The sequence below is a fragment of the Perognathus longimembris genome, chromosome 3 (assembly GCF_023159225.1).
Source record: "Perognathus longimembris pacificus isolate PPM17 chromosome 3, ASM2315922v1, whole genome shotgun sequence".
Taxonomy (NCBI): Eukaryota; Metazoa; Chordata; class Mammalia; order Rodentia; family Heteromyidae; genus Perognathus; species Perognathus longimembris.
The window spans coordinates 7,761,981-7,782,601 of record NC_063163.1 but is presented as its reverse complement, the minus strand read 5'-3'; the positions used below and the strand labels follow the sequence as shown (position 1 = coordinate 7,782,601).

Here is a 20,621-nt window from a genome sequence, read left to right as displayed (position 1 = left end):
TGTTGGGGGGCTGCTTGCAGCCTTGCCTCGTGTCAGCTCTTTTGCACAAATAGCCACCAGCTCGTCCAGCCTGCCCTAGAACCCTCCAAATATAATGAAAAGCACATTCTTTAGATGCAACCAGATTCACACAGTGATTTAATTTTAAGCACTGTTTTGCCATTTTATTGCATAATGTACTTAGGAGCCCTTCTAGCGCCTGAAATTAATCAGCAGCGTCCCCACCAGTTTCTCATTTCTTGCCACCCACATATATATTAGCAGGTTACATCTCTACCTTCTGAGATTCACAGTTCCACCTATGATGAATGTTATTAATCTCTATATTCATTTAGAAATGTCAGAGCTGCTTTATTAATACATCAGGAATGACTTGTTGCATTTTTATTTTCCTCTCTAAAGTTGTAGGTTCTGTGTACATGTCTTTAATCCTGAGACCATTTACTTGAACCTAATGCAAATAATCCAATTAGTTTGACTTTAAAATTCTTTCCTTCTCTCCTGTGGTTTTGTGTCTGTTGTTTGAGAGACTTTGGAAGCTTAAGAACAAATTTTGAGAAAATATAAATAACTTACAGTACAATCACAATGAGTGAACTCAAAGTTTCTCTAGAAAGTGGATGACTTATAATTTGAACATTAGGAGTGTGTTCCTATGTAAGGACAGCTCTATTAACATAATCCACTAGGCGAGGCAGGGACACACAAGCCACTTCTAGGACTGATACTGAATTCCTTTGGGAAGGGTTAAATCTGGACTGGACTTGTAGGACGGCTTCAGCCATGCAATGTCAGGAGCTGGGTCTCTGTTACCAGGATGCCCTGGGCTCCCAGGATTTGTGCGTTTCTGTGAGACTCAGTTCTGTTCTGCTCTTTTCCAGGCAGTGTGTGAAGAAACACTAAAGCTCGGGCCTCAACTGGGGCTTTATCTAGATGCAGTGGTTTTTGGAGGAGAAGATTTTCGAGCCAGCATAGGTGCCAAAGACTTCCCTCTCTTCCTCCTCTGTGTGTGTGTGTGTGTGTGTGTGTGTGTGTCTATACTGTGTACAATTTTTTCTTTGCCCCCCACATATGGACATTTACATAACAATGTATATTTACCAACCATGACAATGGCTTTTCCTGATGGTGGCATGGATACCACTTCCTGATGATCTAGGGCTCCTCAGAGCTGTCCTGCTTCCAGAACACTGCATTTTTTACTTTTGCTCATTTGTAAAATAACTGATAAGAAGCTCGTTGCACATTTAAGACTATACTTTGCTCCTAATAAACACACTACCTGATCAGCCTCATGGTGGCTTAAGTGTTTGTCTTCGGCTCAGTCTGAGGGCTGGCCTGAGCCTTTCAAATATAAAGTGCATTGTCCCACCTTGTCCCTAATGAATTATCTTTCTACATTGAATGTAGTATCTAAATATTATTTAAGCCAGATCTTAAATTTACTTTAAAACATATTCCAGAGCCCTTCTTATTAAGTATGTACTGAGGCCCTGCTGGTTTCCACTGCTGTGTCCGGCTCCCGCCGGGCCAGGGTGTTTGTGTAACTGGGGACTGCGGCCAGTGGCACGGAACACATTTCCAGAACAGCACCCATTGACCTGCAGACATTTTCCCTGAGCAGCGAGGTCCGCAGACAAGCAAACAGTAAGCCCCATCCGCACATACACCTTCCGTGCGAGGTGAATTAAAGGAATTTATTTTAATACTAGTGCTCCCTGGAGGCTTGTGTGTCCCTCAGCTCGATGGACTAGAGAAAGCATGGCACCCAGAATAAGTGACCTTCCCTCACTCCTAGGTACCCCCTCCAAACCCTGAAGTGTTCAGCTCGGGACCTCAGGGAGAACAGGGCACTGCAACCCCAGCACGGCTGGGCGGGGCCCAGCACACGCCGTTCTGCACTCAGTGTGAGCGGTCAGCCGTGTCCCTGCCCGGCCTCTTAGCCACTTTCTGTGGTGCTGTTGTTGGACGGACACTTCCCAAGGAATGACAAAAAAAAAAAAAAAGGAGAAAATCTTATCAGGAAATCACGGTGACCCTGATGCCACCTCCTGAAATAAGCAGGGCCTTTCTTTGTGGCACGTCGACGTGGCTGTATTGAGAGACGCACAGCCAGTGACACAGACACGCATGTGGGTCAGATCTGCCCCTCCGTGCCCCTCTCCCTGTCCATTTGAATAAGCATTGTTCTGAGAAGCAACTCCCAGGGAGACACAGATGTCTTTACAAACGGAATTTTTGTAATCAAGGCCCTTCTCAGAGTTAAAAGCCTTCTATTTTCTGTCCACACTCCCGTTTTCAGGAGCAACAAGTAGTAAAGAGACGCAGGACATCCTCTATGCCCGACAGAAGATTGTGGTGGTGGCGAAGGCCTTTGGCCTGCAAGCCATCGACCTGGTGTACATCGACTTCCGGGACGAGGACGGCCTTCTCAGACAGTCGAGACAGGGGGCCGCCATGGGCTTCACCGGTATGGCTTCTCATGAGATCTTAGAACACTGTCTAGAGTAACCACCCTCCCCGCCAAAGAGGAAGAACCAGAATCGGTATCTCCTCCAACATCCGATGCCCCCTCTGCCTATCTCCCTATCTGCCCCAGGAAAAGGTCACATAGAACTGACAGACAAATCGTTACATTTTTCTTTGGCTCTGAAAATCAAAAGATGGTCTACTCATTTTATTTTCTCTTTCTGTTCACTACCATTTGTTTGTCTAGCCTCTTAAGTGCTTTGCTATAGTTTTAGCAGATCCCCAGGAAAGGATGAGGCCATTACAGAAGTGGTTTTGAGTGAATTGCCCGAAGAATTTGGATTGGTGTGTGGGAGAAATCATTCCCAAGACAGTCCAAATATTAATTTGTTTCTTTAAAAATGCTGATAGTGAGGTTTTTTCTTCTTTGGCCACTCCAAGCCCTTCTCTTCCCCGACCTCCCAGTGACGGTATCCGGGCACCTGGCGACATCTGTGTGCACTGGCCAGCACCAGGGTCAGCAGAGGCCTCACGGGGTGGGCCGCAGCCCCTCAGCTCCTGACCCCCCAAAAGCCCAGGAAGCCACTGCGCATGGTGTCTCACAACAGACACGTGTACATTTTTGTAAAAGCACCATGGGATCTCTGGCCACTACAGGGACCATAGGCCAGCCGTCCTTTCTTGTTTGTTTCCATGATGAAAGTTCTAGAAATATACCGAGTAATGAGAACGAAGCAAATACCGCTTTTATCAATATTTTTATAATTGTCTCTAGTTTGTGTTTGCTAAAAGAAAAGTCTCACCATGCCCTCTGAGATGTGAAAGATGGCCGAATAGAGTATGATTTAACCCCAAATAACTTTGAAAGACTTAAAGAGTTAATTAGTTAAAGAATAAAATAGTTATTTTAGAATTAAACAAAGCACTGACATTTGTGTTTTTAACATGGAACTAAAATAAACATAAACTTCTAAGTCTTTGGATTAAAAAAAGGAAATGTGATCCCTTTCAGAGAAATATTTTTCCATTACATGAACGATTCGTTAAATGAATTCTCCCCACATATAATAGTGACTGAGAAAGAAAAGAGCCCCCGGCCGCATCCACGAGGTTGCTCTCGTCCTGTCTCATTCCAACAACTGGTTAGGATGTGGCCCCAATGAAAAAAGTTAGAGGGAAAAAGCTCCACGGAATCTGTCTAACCGACCCTGGGGTCACTCTCCTAAAACGTGTGGCACTGGCTGCCAGGCAGCCAGATGTTGCCCTGAAATGGGAACTGATTCGAGAGAAGAGAGCGAGCGAGCCCCGGCCTCCTCCCCCTGCCCCCGGTGGGACCTGGGTTTCCTTGCTTCCTCTGCAGTGCTGTTTGTCCCAGAGACGCCCAGGGGCTTGGAGAGGTTTCTCCAGGACATAAGACTGAATGAAATTGGCCCCCAATTTAATCACAGAAGACAGGCTATTTCAAATCCGGTTTAAATTTCTAGACTGTGTCCAACTCAGCACGAGGAACTTATGGAGCTGGCACCATTGTTTCTCCACGACAGGGAGCATTAAATCACTGAGAAGTGGAGGCGGGAGGACGGAGGGCACAGTGCCCACTGCGTGTTCGAGTGAACGTGGCCGTGCACGGGGGGCCACACCACACAACCAGCCAGTCATTTTTAAAGAGGTCTTTGTCGCCCCGGTTATATTTCCACAGATTAATAAAAGGAAATTAAAAGATACGAGATCATGGGTAGTATTGGTTTAAAAAAATACACGCTTTTTTTTAGACTACTCATGCTCCGTTTGGCATTTAATTTCCATACCTTATACCTTACCGGAGAAGAGAGGAAAGGAGTGAAAGGAAGAAGGGCCGGGAGGGAGGACTTGGTGGGGTGGGGGCACAGAGGACGGAGAAGCACTGTGCCCCACTCTGAGGAAGTAGAACCATGCTCTACTCTGAATACCTGCCTGGACCAGGTAGCAGAAGGCCTAAAATACATTGGAAGTATTATATTATCCATAACACTGAAAAAGAAGATCGAGTTTGCACTATAAGAATTTCCTGTACTTTTAAAAAATATAGTTTAAACATTTGTCATGCCTTAAAAGTCATATACCCAAAGGGGGCTATCGTTTCTTTACTGCAGTCATTATTCCCTGGGGTAACAATCCATGTTGATTGATTGTAAATCAATGCATTGGCTGCATAAATAGCTACTAACTTTAGGGTTGTTGGTTTTTTTTTTTTTTTAATAAAAAGACACTCAAACTAAATCTTGGAATAAAGCTTTACCAGCTGACTTAGTCATTATAGTTACTCTGGGGCTGCATGCTGAGAAGAAAGATTATAAGTATGAAGCACTATAGGTTTTCTCCTTTTTTGCAGTCTTTTGTAGAAGACAAAAATGACACCATCATACAGTTACCTAAAAGACTTGACAGGTATTGATTTAAAGCAAGATATATCAAGTGGTACTGTAAAAAGGATTTCATGGTCATAAATTTTAATGTCGTCCAATTTTGCACCCTCTCAGTAACTTGTCAATAACAACTCCTCTGGATAAAATATTTGCCTCGTTCTCACACGGCATTAAAGCCTGCAGATAGTTGCTGGGATACACATGATACGATGAAACAGAAGTTCACACGTGAATGCATAGATTTCTAAAACCTAGCATACACCCTAAAAGCAGCCCAGTTACCAAAATATAGGTACCCAGGTGCTCTCAGATATTTCATAGTATTCTAAGTAGTTTATTTGCTCCTCAAATTACAATACCTATAGCAGGAAGTCGCTGTGTAATACACACCTTGTTAATTATGTATATAATTGTAAGTTATGTACATAAACGATAAAATCCAGAGCTAACAATTAGTAGAAAAGGACTACCAGGACTAGCAACCTTTATTAATAAATAGTAACAATTATTATATTACTTAAATATAATCTCAAAATCTACTATTGGAAAGCGCTCTCATGTTGTTTCCAGAAATTATTCTTCAAATAATTTGAAGCACTATTCTTTGTTATTTGAATAATAATGTCATTATTTATTGGTTAAGTAATATTTAACTATAATATTTAGCAATTTAATATTTTACAATAGTGTTACAATTATTTATCTAAATAATTATAATGATTTAAATAATCAAAGTACCATACTTTATATAGGTTTTTAATGTTTTATTAGCATGCTGATAGAGTGAAATAGCAGTGAAAGGATTTTTTACTTATAGCATGGCAAAGAAAAGGCATTGTTTTATCCAATCAAGCTCCTTTTAATGAAGAACTAATTTTTTTTACCAACATTTTCCTTTTTTATTCCACAGGGCAATAACAAATCTTTATAAAAAGATTTTTTATAAATCTATAAAAATTATAAATTCATAAAAAACATTTTCTAAAGCATTCAGGTTTAATATATACTAGGTAAATGTTAAAACAACGATTTCAAAAGCTAAGTAAGTTGATATACCAACAAATATATCCAGGGAAGTGAATGAGCATTAAGAGTACATACATTTTTAAAGAGGCAAATTGTATCTGTAACTTTATCATGTAATAAAACATAATCTTATCATTATTATAACATTAAATTATCTGATTTTATTAATGGCCTAATTAGATTTCACATTTCCCTGATTACTAAATTGTTTTTTTTTTTTTCCCAACAACAGCATGATTCCACGGAAGCCTTTGACACTTAAGTCTATGATATTTTTATTTAAAATCCTTAAGCTTCAAAAAGAACTAAGCATTTCTAAAAGTATTTCTACAGAGATAAGATTCTTCTAGGGCTGTGTCAGGTGCTCATGCAGCGGGAAACAGCCACCCTTCATTCCAGAAGCAAAAAGGGAAAATCTGCATGTATTTTGGAAACAGAAGTTTTCCATATGTTTTTAGTAAAATAGAATAAAGGCCACAGCATTCAAATCTGCCTTCTGCCTTCGGTATTGGATATACTATTTTATTGAAATAGTTACATGTTAGAAATAATACATGTTCATCTTAAAGAAAGAAAGTTAAATGTATCATGATGAGACAGCATTTAATATTAATATTGTTGTGATGTCTGTTTCTATAAGGTATATGAAAACAGATGTGCTGCTTCTGCAAAATATCATCGAAGGTGGCAGAATCCAACAAAATAAGCAAAAGACAACTTGCAAAAATTGGAGACTTAATGATTACTTTTATTTTGCTTTAACTCCAAAAGATCACTCTAATTTGCAGACATCATCACCTAAATTCCCAGGCAAAACAGTTATTCAACAAGCTGCCTGGCCAGTCTACCTGTAACTAAAAACAGAGATTATCTGCACTGAGGTGGCATTTCTATAGGATCAGAAACACAAGTGTAGTGGTTACTATGTGGGATTCTAGAAAAGCTTGCCTCATGATGGGTTTGGTTTTGTTCTGTTGTGGTTTCTTTTTTTCCTTCAAAAAAGTTCTAAGTTATTTAGCATGCAGTGAGACATTTTGTGTGCACGTCTGTCCACCGTGACATTGTGGTGTATGTACTCTCTCCTCAGGTAAGCAGGTGATTCACCCCAACCAAATTGCCGTGGTCCAAGAGCAGTTTACCCCCTCCCCGGAGAAAATCCAGTGGGCTAAAGAACTGATTGCTGCCTTCAACGAGCACCAGCAATTAGGAAAGGTAAATGTTTTGTCATCGCCTTGGGTGAAACAGGGGTTTAAAATACTCTAGGGGAGAATGAAAAAAAAAATGTTTGAATAGCTTGAGGAAAACTCATTTTATTTGGGAGTAGTGGGGTGAAGGGTGGGACGGAATCAAGGGACAGAAACAGTCGGTAAAGGTGGATGTCCCTTCCCCATTCCTAAAGACCTCACCGAATGCCTCTCGAGTCTCATTTTATTCTTTTCATAAAATATATTGGCATCCTTAGAGAAAATAGAAGTCTGTTTAGTTTTTCCTCTGTAGAATTCCATGCAGCATCATATGAAAATAATTTTAGATCAAAGTGAGAGCAAGTTGTAATGAAATAAACACAGTTTGAACCAAATGGTTCTTGTGGAGAAAAGAAATAAATTTCAAGTTATTTTAATTTGGGGGAGGGGGACAAAAAATGTACAAAAATCTCCTCCGGTTTAATCATTTAAGAATGAGAGGTTGTATGTGTGTTTGTACCGATTTCTGGACTTGAGATTTGGATAGAATGAAAAGCAAATTAACACTGGAGAACGGTTGTTCCTAATTTAGTGCATCATTGAGCCTCACGTTTCCTGCTCTGTGGGTTTCTGCTATGTAAATATTGCAGTGGTAATGCACAATCTGTCTCCACTTTGTGCCAGTAACACTTAAATTAGGTGTCGCCTGAAGGAAGATTTTATGCTAGATGCAGCATTGTCAGTTAATTATCTTAAAGGTTATTTGCAATAATACCGTTTGCCTCTTTTTAAGAGGATAGGAGGGAAAGTTGCATCTATAAATCTATCCTAGAAGTAATCTCTAAACTCAGCCTCGTGATTCCCATAAGGAATAAAGTTCTGATGCCTTCAATGCAAATTTACTTAGGAGAAAGAATAATGAAAACAAGGTTTTGAATGTTAAACAATATCCCTTCTTTTGAAATTAAAAAAAAAATTAAAAAGAAGGAAAGCAGGTGCAGTGGCAAAATCTGTGATGTGCATGTGAGAAGTGACCTTTGCACTTCCACCAGCAGCAAAAACAGCGGAGGACCCCAGGACTTGTAAAAACGGGTGACAACATTACATGAGTCCTTCCCTATGGAATGACCTTCAACCTTGACCTTCCCCTCCTTAAGCACCCACACACGGGCACATGCACACACATGCTCATTTTTGCACAAACTCACTAACAGAATATGCTACATAGGAATCATCCATACCTCTCGGGTGTGTATCATTTCATTACGAAGAACATCCTTTCATTTCACATCCACAGTGGCCATCCAAAAATGAAAAGTAGGGCAGTTCATAGAACAATATTTGTTTTCTTAATCTTTAAAGAGTTGTACAAACAGGTTTCAACCCAACATGTCAGTTTATGAGTGCAGTGTATCTTGATCATTTTCCCCCATTAAATAGAAACATATTTCTGTGTCGACCTGTTATATTTTGTGCATTTCTACATCTTAAAACTCAAGATCCGGCCAGGTGCTGGGGGCTCATGTCTGTAATTCTAGCTACTCAGGAGGCTGAGATGGGAGGATTAAGGTTCAAAGCCAGCCTGGGGAAAGAAAGTCCATGAGACTCTTATCTCCATTTAACCACAACCACCAGAAACGCTACCCTTGAGCAAAAGCTCAGGAGCAGCACCCAGGTCCTGAGTTCAAGCCCCATGACCAACAGAAAAAGAAAACCCAAAAAGCCCTCACATTTCCCTAGAGAGAAGACCACGGGACTCTTTGATTTACACGTGCAAACAACTTCCCTCTTGCTAAGTAGCAGCTAGCCCGCATGAATACACATACTAACTCCCTCTACATTGTGCCCTGTGCCAGCTAAGGCTGCACATGTGACAAACACTTCCTACTGAAACAGTAAACTGAGGCAGCGTGTACTCCATTAACACAACAGAGCAAGCATTGCAGGGTGGGCTGGCACAGCCTCCATGGACCATCCTAACCGCCTCTCGCGTTGGGTAGCAAGGAAGGCGGCCACCTGGCATTGTAAGCAGCAGGATGCTTAGCCAGGCCACTGTCCATTTCACGAGCCCCCAAACAAAACGCAAACCAAAAGCCTTCTTTTCCTGACATTTCAATTCCTGAGTGAGGGAAAAATGACCTTTCTCATTGTATCTTGAAAATGTTGTTCCCAGGGGAAATTACCCATGCCTTTTGATTAAAAGTTAAATTCTGAGCCTCTCCTCCCTGCAAGAATTGCCCTCTTGTTGGGACATAAGCTTTCACAACAGTGTGGTGAGATGGTTTTTCTTAAACAGGACCACAGAAATTAGAGCAGAGAAGAGACAACCTACTAGGTCATTCCTTCCCTGCCCAATTTGTGGAAGGGTCTTTCCTACAGCAAATTCTCCAGATGCTTGGTCCACATGATGGAGCATCTAGGAGGAACACAGGGTTCTTTTATCCAGGTAGCATGTTTCTTTCACTTTAGGTATAATCTGTCTGGCCACAGACATTGGTGACTATGGGTCTTGAGGGGGTCTTGGCGTTTAATGGAATGGGTTCTGTTCATGAAGAGCTCATATAAATAGGTAACTAAGTTGTAGAAAGAATCACCTCCCACAGACGTCTAATCTATTTAACTTCAAATGTGAATCAACTGATGAAAACGTGGACCCGTCCGTGCTGCCCACAGCGCAAATGACTCTTAAGAACTGAAAACTGGTGGTTTATGTCATAGTGAGACACCTAGACATTTCTAGGAGACTTCCCCCCTGCTCGAATGACAACGTCATCCGAGCCAAGAATGTAAAACTAGATGTCTTTGCATTTCTGCATTTCTTCCTACTCCTATCTGAAATTAAATTTTGCTCAAAGGTCAAAAACATACCTAAGTTCGCAGTTAATACTGAGTCACTTGTGTTTTCTATAGTCATAACAATTATGGTTATTGTTATCCAAACAATAAAAGTCCTACTTTTTCTTTCTGTCGTCTCCACAGGACAAAGTGAATAGAAATATTTAGATCATGAGAAGATGATTTATTGGCGCTCAGAGTCTTTGCACAGATTTTTGTGTACCTTTATTTCAATTACAAGTTTTGTGGAAATGGAGTTTGATGATTTTAGTGTCATGTCAGGTGGAAAACCACCTTTGCATTAGAAAAATAATAATAATCGGCTCATTCACCTGTGACCCCGGGGCAGGTAATCATACTTGTGACTGTGTTATTTCAACAGTCTCAAGGACTTTTCCAGGCTAAAGAATTTGCCTGGCATAACACTCCCCACTAATCAGATTGAGGGCAAGATTAGGGACTGGAGATTATCTTCTTTTATTAAAAACATGTCAGGAAAAGTTTTTAAGCTTTCCATAGCACCTATGCTCCCATTTTAATTTCCTGAAATGAAAACGTTTGTAACTTAGCTGGTAACATCAGTTGTGAGGCAAACTAGTCTTCCCTTCGCTGCTTTGAGATACAGTCAGCATCTGATTAATCATGTTGGCTTCAAATTATTTAACAAAAACACTGCAGACAGGATTTCCATGTTATTTGTTTTAAATTTATAAAGGACTTTCTTAAAAGTTAATTCCATTTTATGTCTTCTTTCATAATTAATAATGGTGATTCCAACAATATTTGAAAATTCTCCATTGAGGACTAGATTTGGTGTTGACTTACTGAAGAAATCGGACTTTACCAGTTCTTTATTCTTAACTAAGAATTTTATATAGTATGAAAATTGGATATTTAAAATAAAGCTTTCCAAGTAAGGAATTCGTTAACACTGATAGCATTAGAAATTAGAGCAAGCATTTATAATAAATATATTTCAAACTGTGTTTTTCACATCTGTATTGTAAACTTAGTGGGGTTTTCTTTAAATTTCTTTATTACCTTCTTGGCAGAAATGATAGCTAAAAGAATAAATCTATTGCTTTCAAAAATAATCATTAATTATCATAGGGAAGTTTAAATGTAAGAATTACATTTCTTCCTAGAAAAAGTCAAGATTTTAAAAGAAAAATTTGAAGGGAAATAAACATACATACATGTATGTATAATTCATGTGCTAGATTTTTAAAAATACTTTGCCATCATATGCATATTTATTTCTGCAGTATCTGGCTACAAACATGATAGCTTTTCAGTTTTTCCAAGCATCATTCTGTTTTTGCGGTGTTTTACTTGGCTTTGGGAGGATTGGGTTTAATGTCTTCAATATTTTTCATTTGTTGTTATAGTTTCACAATCTGGTTAAAGACCTAGGAAGGGAGAAATTCATATTATAATCTAGATTTGATTAATGATCATGCAGGTCCTAAAGAAGGTCACTACCTGACATAACAACTGTAAATATCCACACATACATTATAATTTCACTCCTTAACAAACAATAGTACCAATTAACAAGAGGACATTAATAAGTGCACCCTATACTGGCATATAAATTAAGAACTTCTCTGTTAATAAAGAAAATAGAAAGTAAAAATTGTTTTCCTCATGTAAGTCTTTTCACCTAGAAAAGTGCAAACAGTAATAAATCTCCCCTCCCAGATACTGAACACAAAAGGTTTTCCTAAGTATCTGATTGCAGCTCGCACACCTTTCCTTTATGTTTCCAAATGCGGGCCTTTACAAAAGAAATACTGTTCGTCCAGATGGCCTTCTCCAAGGCTCCCTGAGAGAAACGAGAGAAGTCTCTCTAGCCAAAAATATTGTTTCCGCTTATTCAAGTGCCAGAAATCCCACTGCCAGCCTTTCACGCACATCAAATAAACCATCTAAAGATTTGGTTGTTGTCTTTGTCAACTGAAAGGGTTGATTCCACTAATAGCTGATGATCCTCCTCCCGCCATCCACCCCGCCACCCACAGCCTTCCCCCTTTATTTGTGAGCAGCAACACGCAAGTCCGCACGGAGGCATTTCTGGTGAAAATGAAAGATGAAGGGACAGAACTCTATTTTTGAGATTCTTAGTCGTTGCCTCTTTTCCTTTCTGTCCTTACCATTTTCAGAACCATATGCCATAATTTTTTACTTGAAAATGTCTAATTCCTAGGAATTGGAGAGTCTGACAAAGATGACTTTATGATTGCTTTGACTAACACCAAACCACAAATCTTTAAACCTATAGAGAAAAGATCCGTGCATTTCTGGTGCTGATCATACCCCAGTTCACATTGTTTTTAATGGCAAATGTATGGTTCATTATTAAAGGATAAAAGTATTTGTAGATAAAAATCTCATAGCCTTGATAACCTGATAATCGAATTATTTGCACCATCCTTAATTTGTAAGACATTCTTAAGGATATTGTAATCAGAATCATTTTTACTCTCATTTATATTTTTCTGAAAATTTTTCCTTTCAATTTCAAATGTTAGAAAATGTTATTCCTCCTAGAGGATAAAAAGCTCAGAAATCCTCTAGTGAGAGCCCTTCCATTTATGACTGATCCAGGAAAGGTTTAGCAGTTGCCCAGGTAGTGATAGCGCATGACCAGAGTCCAGGATCTGTTTATAAACGTGGATATGAGTATGGTTAGCATCAGTGTGTGTCAGCTGGATGACAAGCAACACTGTACTAATGACAAACTAGAGTCTTGAAAGTATTCCATCACAATCCGGAAGTAAACTTGGGTGTTTCAAACTTACGCACACGCAAACACATGTGTTGTGCAGAAACTGATGAGGAAAAAGAAAAGAAAAAACCCATGTCTATGTGTTCCTCCAGGCCTTCCTCTGTCCATGCCCACGCTGTTCCCTTCTCCAAACCCGGCTCTGTTCTTGTTCACTCTGCCTGCCCCTAAGAAGGCTTCTTGGGCGGCTCTCTCCAGTACCACCCCCATTCCGTGCGAAGCATTATCATTCCATTATGAAAAGAAGCCACATGTATAGTCCAGAGCTTACTCGGTTCCATCTTCTTTAAGAATGTGCACCTGAAATCATGTTCTCAGCTCTACTTTTGCTGTACAGACAAACAAACCTTGGCTTTCAATGTCCTTTAAGGGCAAGAAGAGGACCATTTTAATTATGTAACCTCTTGGTCTCTCCTAGTCTCCATGTTTCTCCATCTTGGGTAGTCTGGATCTGTTAGATACATCCCTTGGCCTGTTTAGCTGAATTCTTGGTTCCTTCTTTTTCTTCACACTTCTTTCTTTCTCCCCATACCAAGTCCTTACCTGACCACATCTTTCCCTTCTCCTTTTTATCTGATGATTATGGAGAAGTTTGGAGCAATCTTTTCTTTTCATTTGGGGGGTTCTTATTAAAGGATTTGTTCATTCTTATTTATATTAAACAGGTACATGGAGGGTTTTTGTGTGTGTGTGTGTTAAAAAACAGAAAGTAAGCATTTCTAGAATTTCCTGTTTTCTTTCACTTTAGGTTAGTGGGCCTCTACAGGAAATAAGAATATTCTCTAAGAATAAAGAATTCTGTGTCTTGCATTGCACACGCCCCCCCCCCTCCTCCGTAACACCCCAGACAGAACCAGGCAATCAGAGCACAAATTTACAAATATGACTGAGATAACCGGTTATGCTCAGAGGAAATTGTTGGATGCATTTTTACAGACTATATGATGCTCATCTCCTGCTATCTTCTAGAAAAATTGAAATAAATGTTATTCATCAGCTCATGTGGTATACTTTAAAATACACATTGGTATTTTAACAAATCTTTAAAAGTACCATTTAGTTCATTAGCTCATTTATATCTGCTCTCCAGAAAACAAAATAAGCCTAGAAGTATATAGCATTATTGGTCTCAGCTGCACACTACATAAAATGCCTTTTACTCTGTCTTTCTCATAGGCAACAGCAGTTAATAACTGACATGAAGCATTTTAAATTATGTAAAAATTAAACATTTGGTTTATTTCACACTATTTAAAAATAAAAAGATTAAATAAGATTTCCTAGTTTGGAAACTAAATCTGGGGCTAAAGGTGTAGCTTAATGGTATAGCATTTTCCAAGCATGTGTAAGACAACAGTGGATGTAATCCTTTTAAAAAAAAAAAAAAGGAAGAGGAAAGAAATAAAAGGAAAAAGAAACCTGAGATAAATGTGATGGCTACAAAACTCTATGTAATTTCTAAAAAGTCAACAAATTATATGAAACCATTTAAAAAACACAGAAAATTAAACACAAGGTCTAATTTGCTAGCACATTTGGAAACAATTTTAGATTTTAGCACACTTGTAAATTAGTCATTCTGATCTTAGTAAATAGCTTTCTTTATGGTTTGATTTTTTTTCCAGTTTCCCTTATTTAAAAATATTTAAAATGAACACTTATCTGTTCCTGTCTGGTCATTCTGCCTGTTTTGAGGTAAATCTTGATCACTGTGTTTCTGAAGACACCCCAGGCTTCCCCTGCGGGTTGATAAAATAAGGATTCTCTCATTCCACCGATACCCCCATCCATTGAATGCGGTGACAAACCACCAAACCTCTACCGCAGCTCTCCTCCCCTTTAGCCGTTGCCTCGACTTTCCCTACCTCGTGCCTACCAGGCCTCCTTCCAGGCCTTATACTGCTCCCTCTTTTCCCTCTGCCTTCCTGGAAGTCATGGTAAAATCCTTAACGAAGTTACCAAACAGGATAGATGGGTGTTTCTACTTTCTACATAGAGCTAGAACTGAATACTTTGAGGCTAAAGCGAGAGGTGCGAGTGTTATGGGTTCCTCTTACATCCCCTCCAGGCCACATCCCCTGCCATGCCCTGCTTTCTTTACGAACGCGCCTGGATGCCTCTTCCTTCTGCCCATCGCTGCCCTCCCGTGAGCCCGCCCGCGGCTTGCTCCGGGACATCTCCTGAGCCTCTTCTCCAGCGGATAGTCTTAAGATTCCAAATTCTTTTCCATCTATTCGTTTTCCATCTGAAGTCCCATCAAGTCTCTAGTACTCCTTAGTGACTTCTTAAAAACCGACAAAACAAAACAAAAACCCCACATTCCTGATTTGTAGGAGTTGAGAAGTTCCAGGCATACACCTTACTACATTTTCAACAGCACCATGTTTCTCAAACTCCTTTTTGTGTTTTTCTCCAGTGCTGAGTATCAAACCCAGGACGTTATATATTAGGCAAGTTCTCTGTCTCTAAGCTAACTCCAGCACCACAAACTCCGTAGCTCTTAAAGCTCCTCTGAAGTCAAACCCGGTTATAATTCAAATGTTCTGCTTCTCACTGGATGTTCAGTGATCAGTGGAGTTAAATTATCTTTGCCAAATAATAGCAGTAGTAATTTGTGGTGGTATTCCTGGTGGTGTAACAGTAATCAGAGAAGAGGGTCCTAGTTTGGGGAATGGTGACAGCAATCACAACAGTGACATGTCACAGTGGCTGTAGCAGTGACAGTTGTGCTGGACTATCAACACCACGCACTGAAAGCCTCCTATGTAACAACCCTGTAGGGAAGTACCATCGTCCCCATCTTACAGATGAAAATGTTTGCTTGGGCTCAGACAGCAGCACTAAGTGTTCCTGGATCCATTCAGATGTGGCTAAGTACAAAGCCCGTATTCCTAACTTCTGCATCAAGCAGCCTCAGAGGGGAGAGCCCAGAAAAGCAAGCTCCGTCCTCCCTGGGCATCTTTGTGACCTTTTATTCCAGCCTCAAGCTTCTGAATGCCACCTCAGAATGCACCTCACTAGCAAGTGTTCTATTTCAGTCTGGCAGAAGGCCACGGAGGGGCTGCGTGGGAGGCTGCTCCTCCGAGTCCCTGCAGGCCGGGACCACACAGGGTTTCCATTCTGCTCTCCAGTGGCAGCTCAGGACTTTGGCTTTGTTTGGGGCCAGTACTGGGGCTTGAAGGCAAGGCCTCATGCTCTCCCTTGGCTTTTTTTCCTCAAGCGTCTCGCTCTACCACTTGAATCACAGCTCCACTTGTGGCTTTTTGCTGCTTCGGTCTCCTAGACTTTTTTTGCCTAGACTGTCTTCAACTGTCAGTCCTCAGATCTCCGTCTCCTGAGTCGCTAGGATCACAGGCGTGAGCCGCCCGCGCCGGGCAGGACGATGGGTTTTGAAAGCCAGAGTTCCACGACAGGCGAGGGATGGTGGAAGTGGTGAGAGGCTGGAGGACGCGCTCAAGGCGTTAACTTGGAAGATAGGTCGTACTGCCCGGTGCAGATGCCATCCCCCCACCTTCTCCAAGCGCGGCCTCCGAGGCTGGCGCTCCCACCCCATGTTCCACTGGATTCCCCCACCAGGCGCAAAGCTGACCCCTCGGGGTCTCCCACTCGCTCCAGTCTCACGGAGACTCCACGGCTCCCCGCGACCGGCCCCGGCGCGGCGAGTGCAAACCCCAGCCACAGTGCCAGCAGCAGATTAGCACAAAGTGAATCGTTGTCCGTGCTGAATGACTTCAACTGAACTTTTAGAAATTTCATGTAGAGATACATTAGCATCTGTAAATTATCTGGTAATGGGAGTAAATGACTGCTGCATTTTAATTCAAAATATTATTAAAATATCTGTCAAATTATCACTACAATTGGAAGTGCTAAAAAAGAAAAATGTTCGCTGTTTCCCAAGCCATCAATAATATTCTTAGTAACTGTTTTTCATGACAGTTTTCAAGTGGGAACTCAAATGATAGATACTATATCAAGGTGGTCCCAAATTCAGTTGTTAAAATGCATTTTCGTATATTTTCTGCACATTATTTAAATGTTATTTTTTCAGCCTTGTCCTAAGCAATATTGTCATTGAAATAACAGTATAGAAGTGCTATTATTACATTCCATCAAAATAAAAATTTTAAATAGTGCCTAAAAATAAATGTATATATATATTTTTTAAATATTTTTATATCATCATACCAGGTACTAGTTACCAGCCATATCTTGGAGCACTTCCCCTCAGATACCCAGCTCAGGGGCCCACTAAGAGCTAAGGTCCTCATCCACTGTGTCCTGGTCTCTTCTTCCTTCTCCTCTCTGAGCAGGTGCATTTCACCCTTTACATCTGGGCTTGGACATCACTTCCCAAAGGGAGTCACATCTGACCAGGCTAGAGCTCCCATCCAAAGCTTTCCCGTTACCCTGTGCCTTGTTTTCCAAGGTGCAGACTCATTTACAAGTTGACAATCATTTCTACCTCTGTCTGTGTGATGTGCTTTGTCTCATTAGATTGGAAGCTCTCTGGGTTGGGAACATGACCTGGTGGTAGAGTGCTCGCCTCATATCCATGAAGCCCTGGGTTCGATTCCTCAGCACCACATATACAGAAAATGGCCAGAAGTGGCGCTGTGGCTCAAGTGGCAGAGTGCTAGCCTTGAGCAAAAAGAAGCCAGGGACAGTGCTCAGGCACTGAGTCCAAGCTCCAGGAGGACTGGCAACAAACAAAAACAAAACAGATTGGAAGCTCTCTGAGGTCAGGGACACATCTGCTACAGCAAGCCCCTGAGCCTAACTAGTCCATGCCCAGAGGAGGTTCTGAATATTTTAGATAGAAAATGAGATGAGAACAGCTTGAAGGGTAGGAAGTGGGGCCTGGCCCCAGAGACCACTGCCTTGCACATGCCAGGCAAGGCGCCTCCTCTAAGCTGCACCGCATACCTACGCCTCCCTTACTATTTGCCATCATTGTCTGGTTGACACCAGTTGCCCGGTGTGCCCGGCATGTCCTGGGCACATGGCTGTGGCTAGTTTCAGAAACGTGAGACCTAGCCTCATCCTCAAGGGCCTGCGAGCATATGAGAGACACAAGGCACTCCAATAAGGACAAGAGAACAACGAGAGTGTATGGGAAAGGAAGAATGGTCCAGAAGAAACTTCCAGAGGTGGCATCTTCTCACATCTCAAGGCAGTAGGAAAAGTTTGCCCAACAAAGGGGAAGGAATTTTAGGGAAAAGACCAAAGCAGGTGGCTGAGGTCTTCTCTCTCTCTGTGTGTGTGTGTGTGTGTGTGTGTGTGTGTGTGTGTTGGAAGGTAGGGGTCCTAGTGGACTTCCTAGACACAACTAGGGTGAGAGAGGAGATAGGACAATAGGGCCTTGGACTCTGTAAGGTCAAAGGGAATCAATACCATCAGATCTGCAGATGATCCCACTAGATCTGCTTCAACGAGATAGCAGCCTGAAACCAATGCACACGCACACACACACACGCACACGCACACACACACACACTGAAACATCCCAGCTCCACCAGTGAGACGTGTCAGTACAGTAGCCACAACCTCCCGATGAGCTCCGGAGCCTGACATCCTAACTCTCTATATGAAAAGTGGATACCACAACCACACTGAGGGAAACACGGCAACATTAGGGCCTGTCCAAGGACAGTGGGTGGGATAGGTGGAAGGACTTGCTGTGAAGGGTTCAGTGGGAGCACCATACCTCGCTCTGTGGAGCGGTTCCAAGAGCAGGTGGCCACTAGGAAGAGCACGCCCAGGAAGGACGTGGACTGCGGCACTGCAGTTAGTGGGAAGGTCAGTAATGACCAGCCAACTCCAAAGAGCATTAAGGACTCACCGGGAAGTGTCATGGTAAATAAATAATTCCCTAAGGTACAAGAGACTCTGTGCTACCTTAGAAAAGGGTGTTCCTCAGCCGGAGTCGATAACTGTAAAAGCCGGGCTCCCGTGGCAGCACGAGTGCTCACCTAGAGCCTTTCTCTAAGGGAATCACAGCACCCTCAGAAGGTGCAGAGGGCACCCAGGATGCCCAAAGAAAGCAGAGAGCAGGGCAAGAAGGAGACTAGTTTGGGGGTAAGGATGTAGCCCACTGGTAGAACACTTGCCTAGCAGTATGAGGTCTCCAGTTCATTCCCCAGCACCATAAAAAAATAATAATAAATTGGATGAATGTGTGGCTTCCAGCAACTTGCTCTTTTAGTACGCTAGAGAAAAAAAACTATCTGAAGAGCTAAAAGCCAGAAATGTAAACTACGTTAGCCATCTCCCATGGGTGTGATCATTGTGCTAATCACCTCCGTGGCATCGCTGCTTTGCCCAGCACGCAGAAAGCTGGCTCCTCTGCAGGAGGACGCTCAGGTCTGAGTTGGTGAATGTGCCTTGTGGGCCTGCCGTAGCATCAGCAGTGACCCGCACGTGGAAAGTCTGCAGCCCATGGCCACTGTGTTCCCTTTTTGGAGATGACACCCATGAGATGCCACACCTCTGAAGGGATGCAGGGCAGTAAGTAACGCAGTAGGTCACTGCTGAATAACGGCATCACGGCACGTGGTCTGCCCTTCTTCCGCAGAGCAGGCTGGCACAGGTTTCTTACGTTCTCTGTGCCTCCGTTACAAAATAAGGATGGATATGAACTTAGAGAGACAGAAAGGACAATAGCGATCACCAGGGACTACAGGAAGCCAGCTTGGGCAGAAATGTCTGTGAAACACTTATTTCCAATAAACCACCCAAAAGCCAGAAGTGAAGCTGTAGCTCAAGTGGCAGAGCACTAGCCTTGAGCAGGAAAGTTCAGGGATAGCACTCAACCCCTGAGATCAAGGACTACGAACAACAAAAAAAGCAAAAGGCAAAGATGGTCAATTTTGCATTGTGTATCTTAGTACCAAAACTAGAAAGAAACAAACAGTGGGATGAACCAAGGTATCTACTCCAAAGCGTGGTTATGGGCATTTCATAAAACTGTGTGGTAGTAATAACTGCTTTAAAAATGCTAGCTGTTGCTATTTTATTGTCCTGGTTAAGGTATTTAATCATGAACATATTATTACTTAAGGGACTTTAAATAAAATGGTAGTCTGAGTCCTCAAGCTAATGGAAGTTGTGTGTTTCTTTTGAGATGGGATACTGTCTTCAAGAAAGAATTGAGCAGTGGAACCAAAACCTTCCTAAAATCATCCATTAGAGAACATTAAAACCCTACCCAAAATCAAAGTAGCATTTTGACAAACTGTATTTTTTCAAATCCTGAGCCATTTAGATTTCCTATAGAAATCCATATATTTAAAAACAAAACCAAAAAGGTTTTGTAAGGTTATACGTTGATGTGTGAAAGCATAAGGATATCTTACTAAGCAGTCTAATTCTTAAAATCCAAAATTCGAAAATCCAAGTTGTGTTTTCCACTGTATACAAGAAATCAAACAACGCCTGTCACCATAGAGGGAAAAATGATGTCCCTGTCTTGAAAAGCTACAGGAAGTATTTTCCATTTTGGCCATGCATGTCAAACACAAAGCAGTTTTGGGCAACAGGCCTAGACCCAAAGGCATCATTTTGACTCTCAGCGCTTTATTTTGATTTCTTGTGCATCTATGCTAATTTGGTCTCTCCGGCCTATTATTTAAGCCTTGGAAGGACAGATGTGCCGTTTTACAGGGCAGTAATCCACTTGGTGGGCAGATAACCCAGAGTCCTTTGGTCTTCCTCATTTACTCCAATAACCAAACTAGACAACTGCCTTGTAAAACAGCAGGTGACCCACGCCCTAATTTCCATGGGTACTAACCTAGGAAACCTCCTCAAACCAAATTCATCAAATTCATCCTGATCAGAGAGATGACCCTGATTAGTTCTAAGTGGAATAAAGTCAGGCACAGGCCATTCTAAAAGTGAAAGGTCAGAAAGGTGACC

At 41.6% G+C, this 20,621-nt stretch overlaps 1 protein-coding gene across 1 annotated transcript in view; it reads left to right on the top strand.

The window, feature by feature from the left end:
• The window catches only part of Clybl (citramalyl-CoA lyase), a 78,986-nt gene that overhangs the window by 56,795 nt on the left and 1,570 nt on the right, over nucleotides 1–20,621 (top strand). Inside the window, exons 5-7 of the mRNA XM_048340578.1 lie at nucleotides 882–975; nucleotides 2,303–2,470; nucleotides 6,988–7,112. Of these exons, the coding sequence (XP_048196535.1) occupies nucleotides 882–975; nucleotides 2,303–2,470; nucleotides 6,988–7,112 (387 nt within the window). The remainder of the gene's footprint in view (nucleotides 1–881; nucleotides 976–2,302; nucleotides 2,471–6,987; nucleotides 7,113–20,621) is intronic.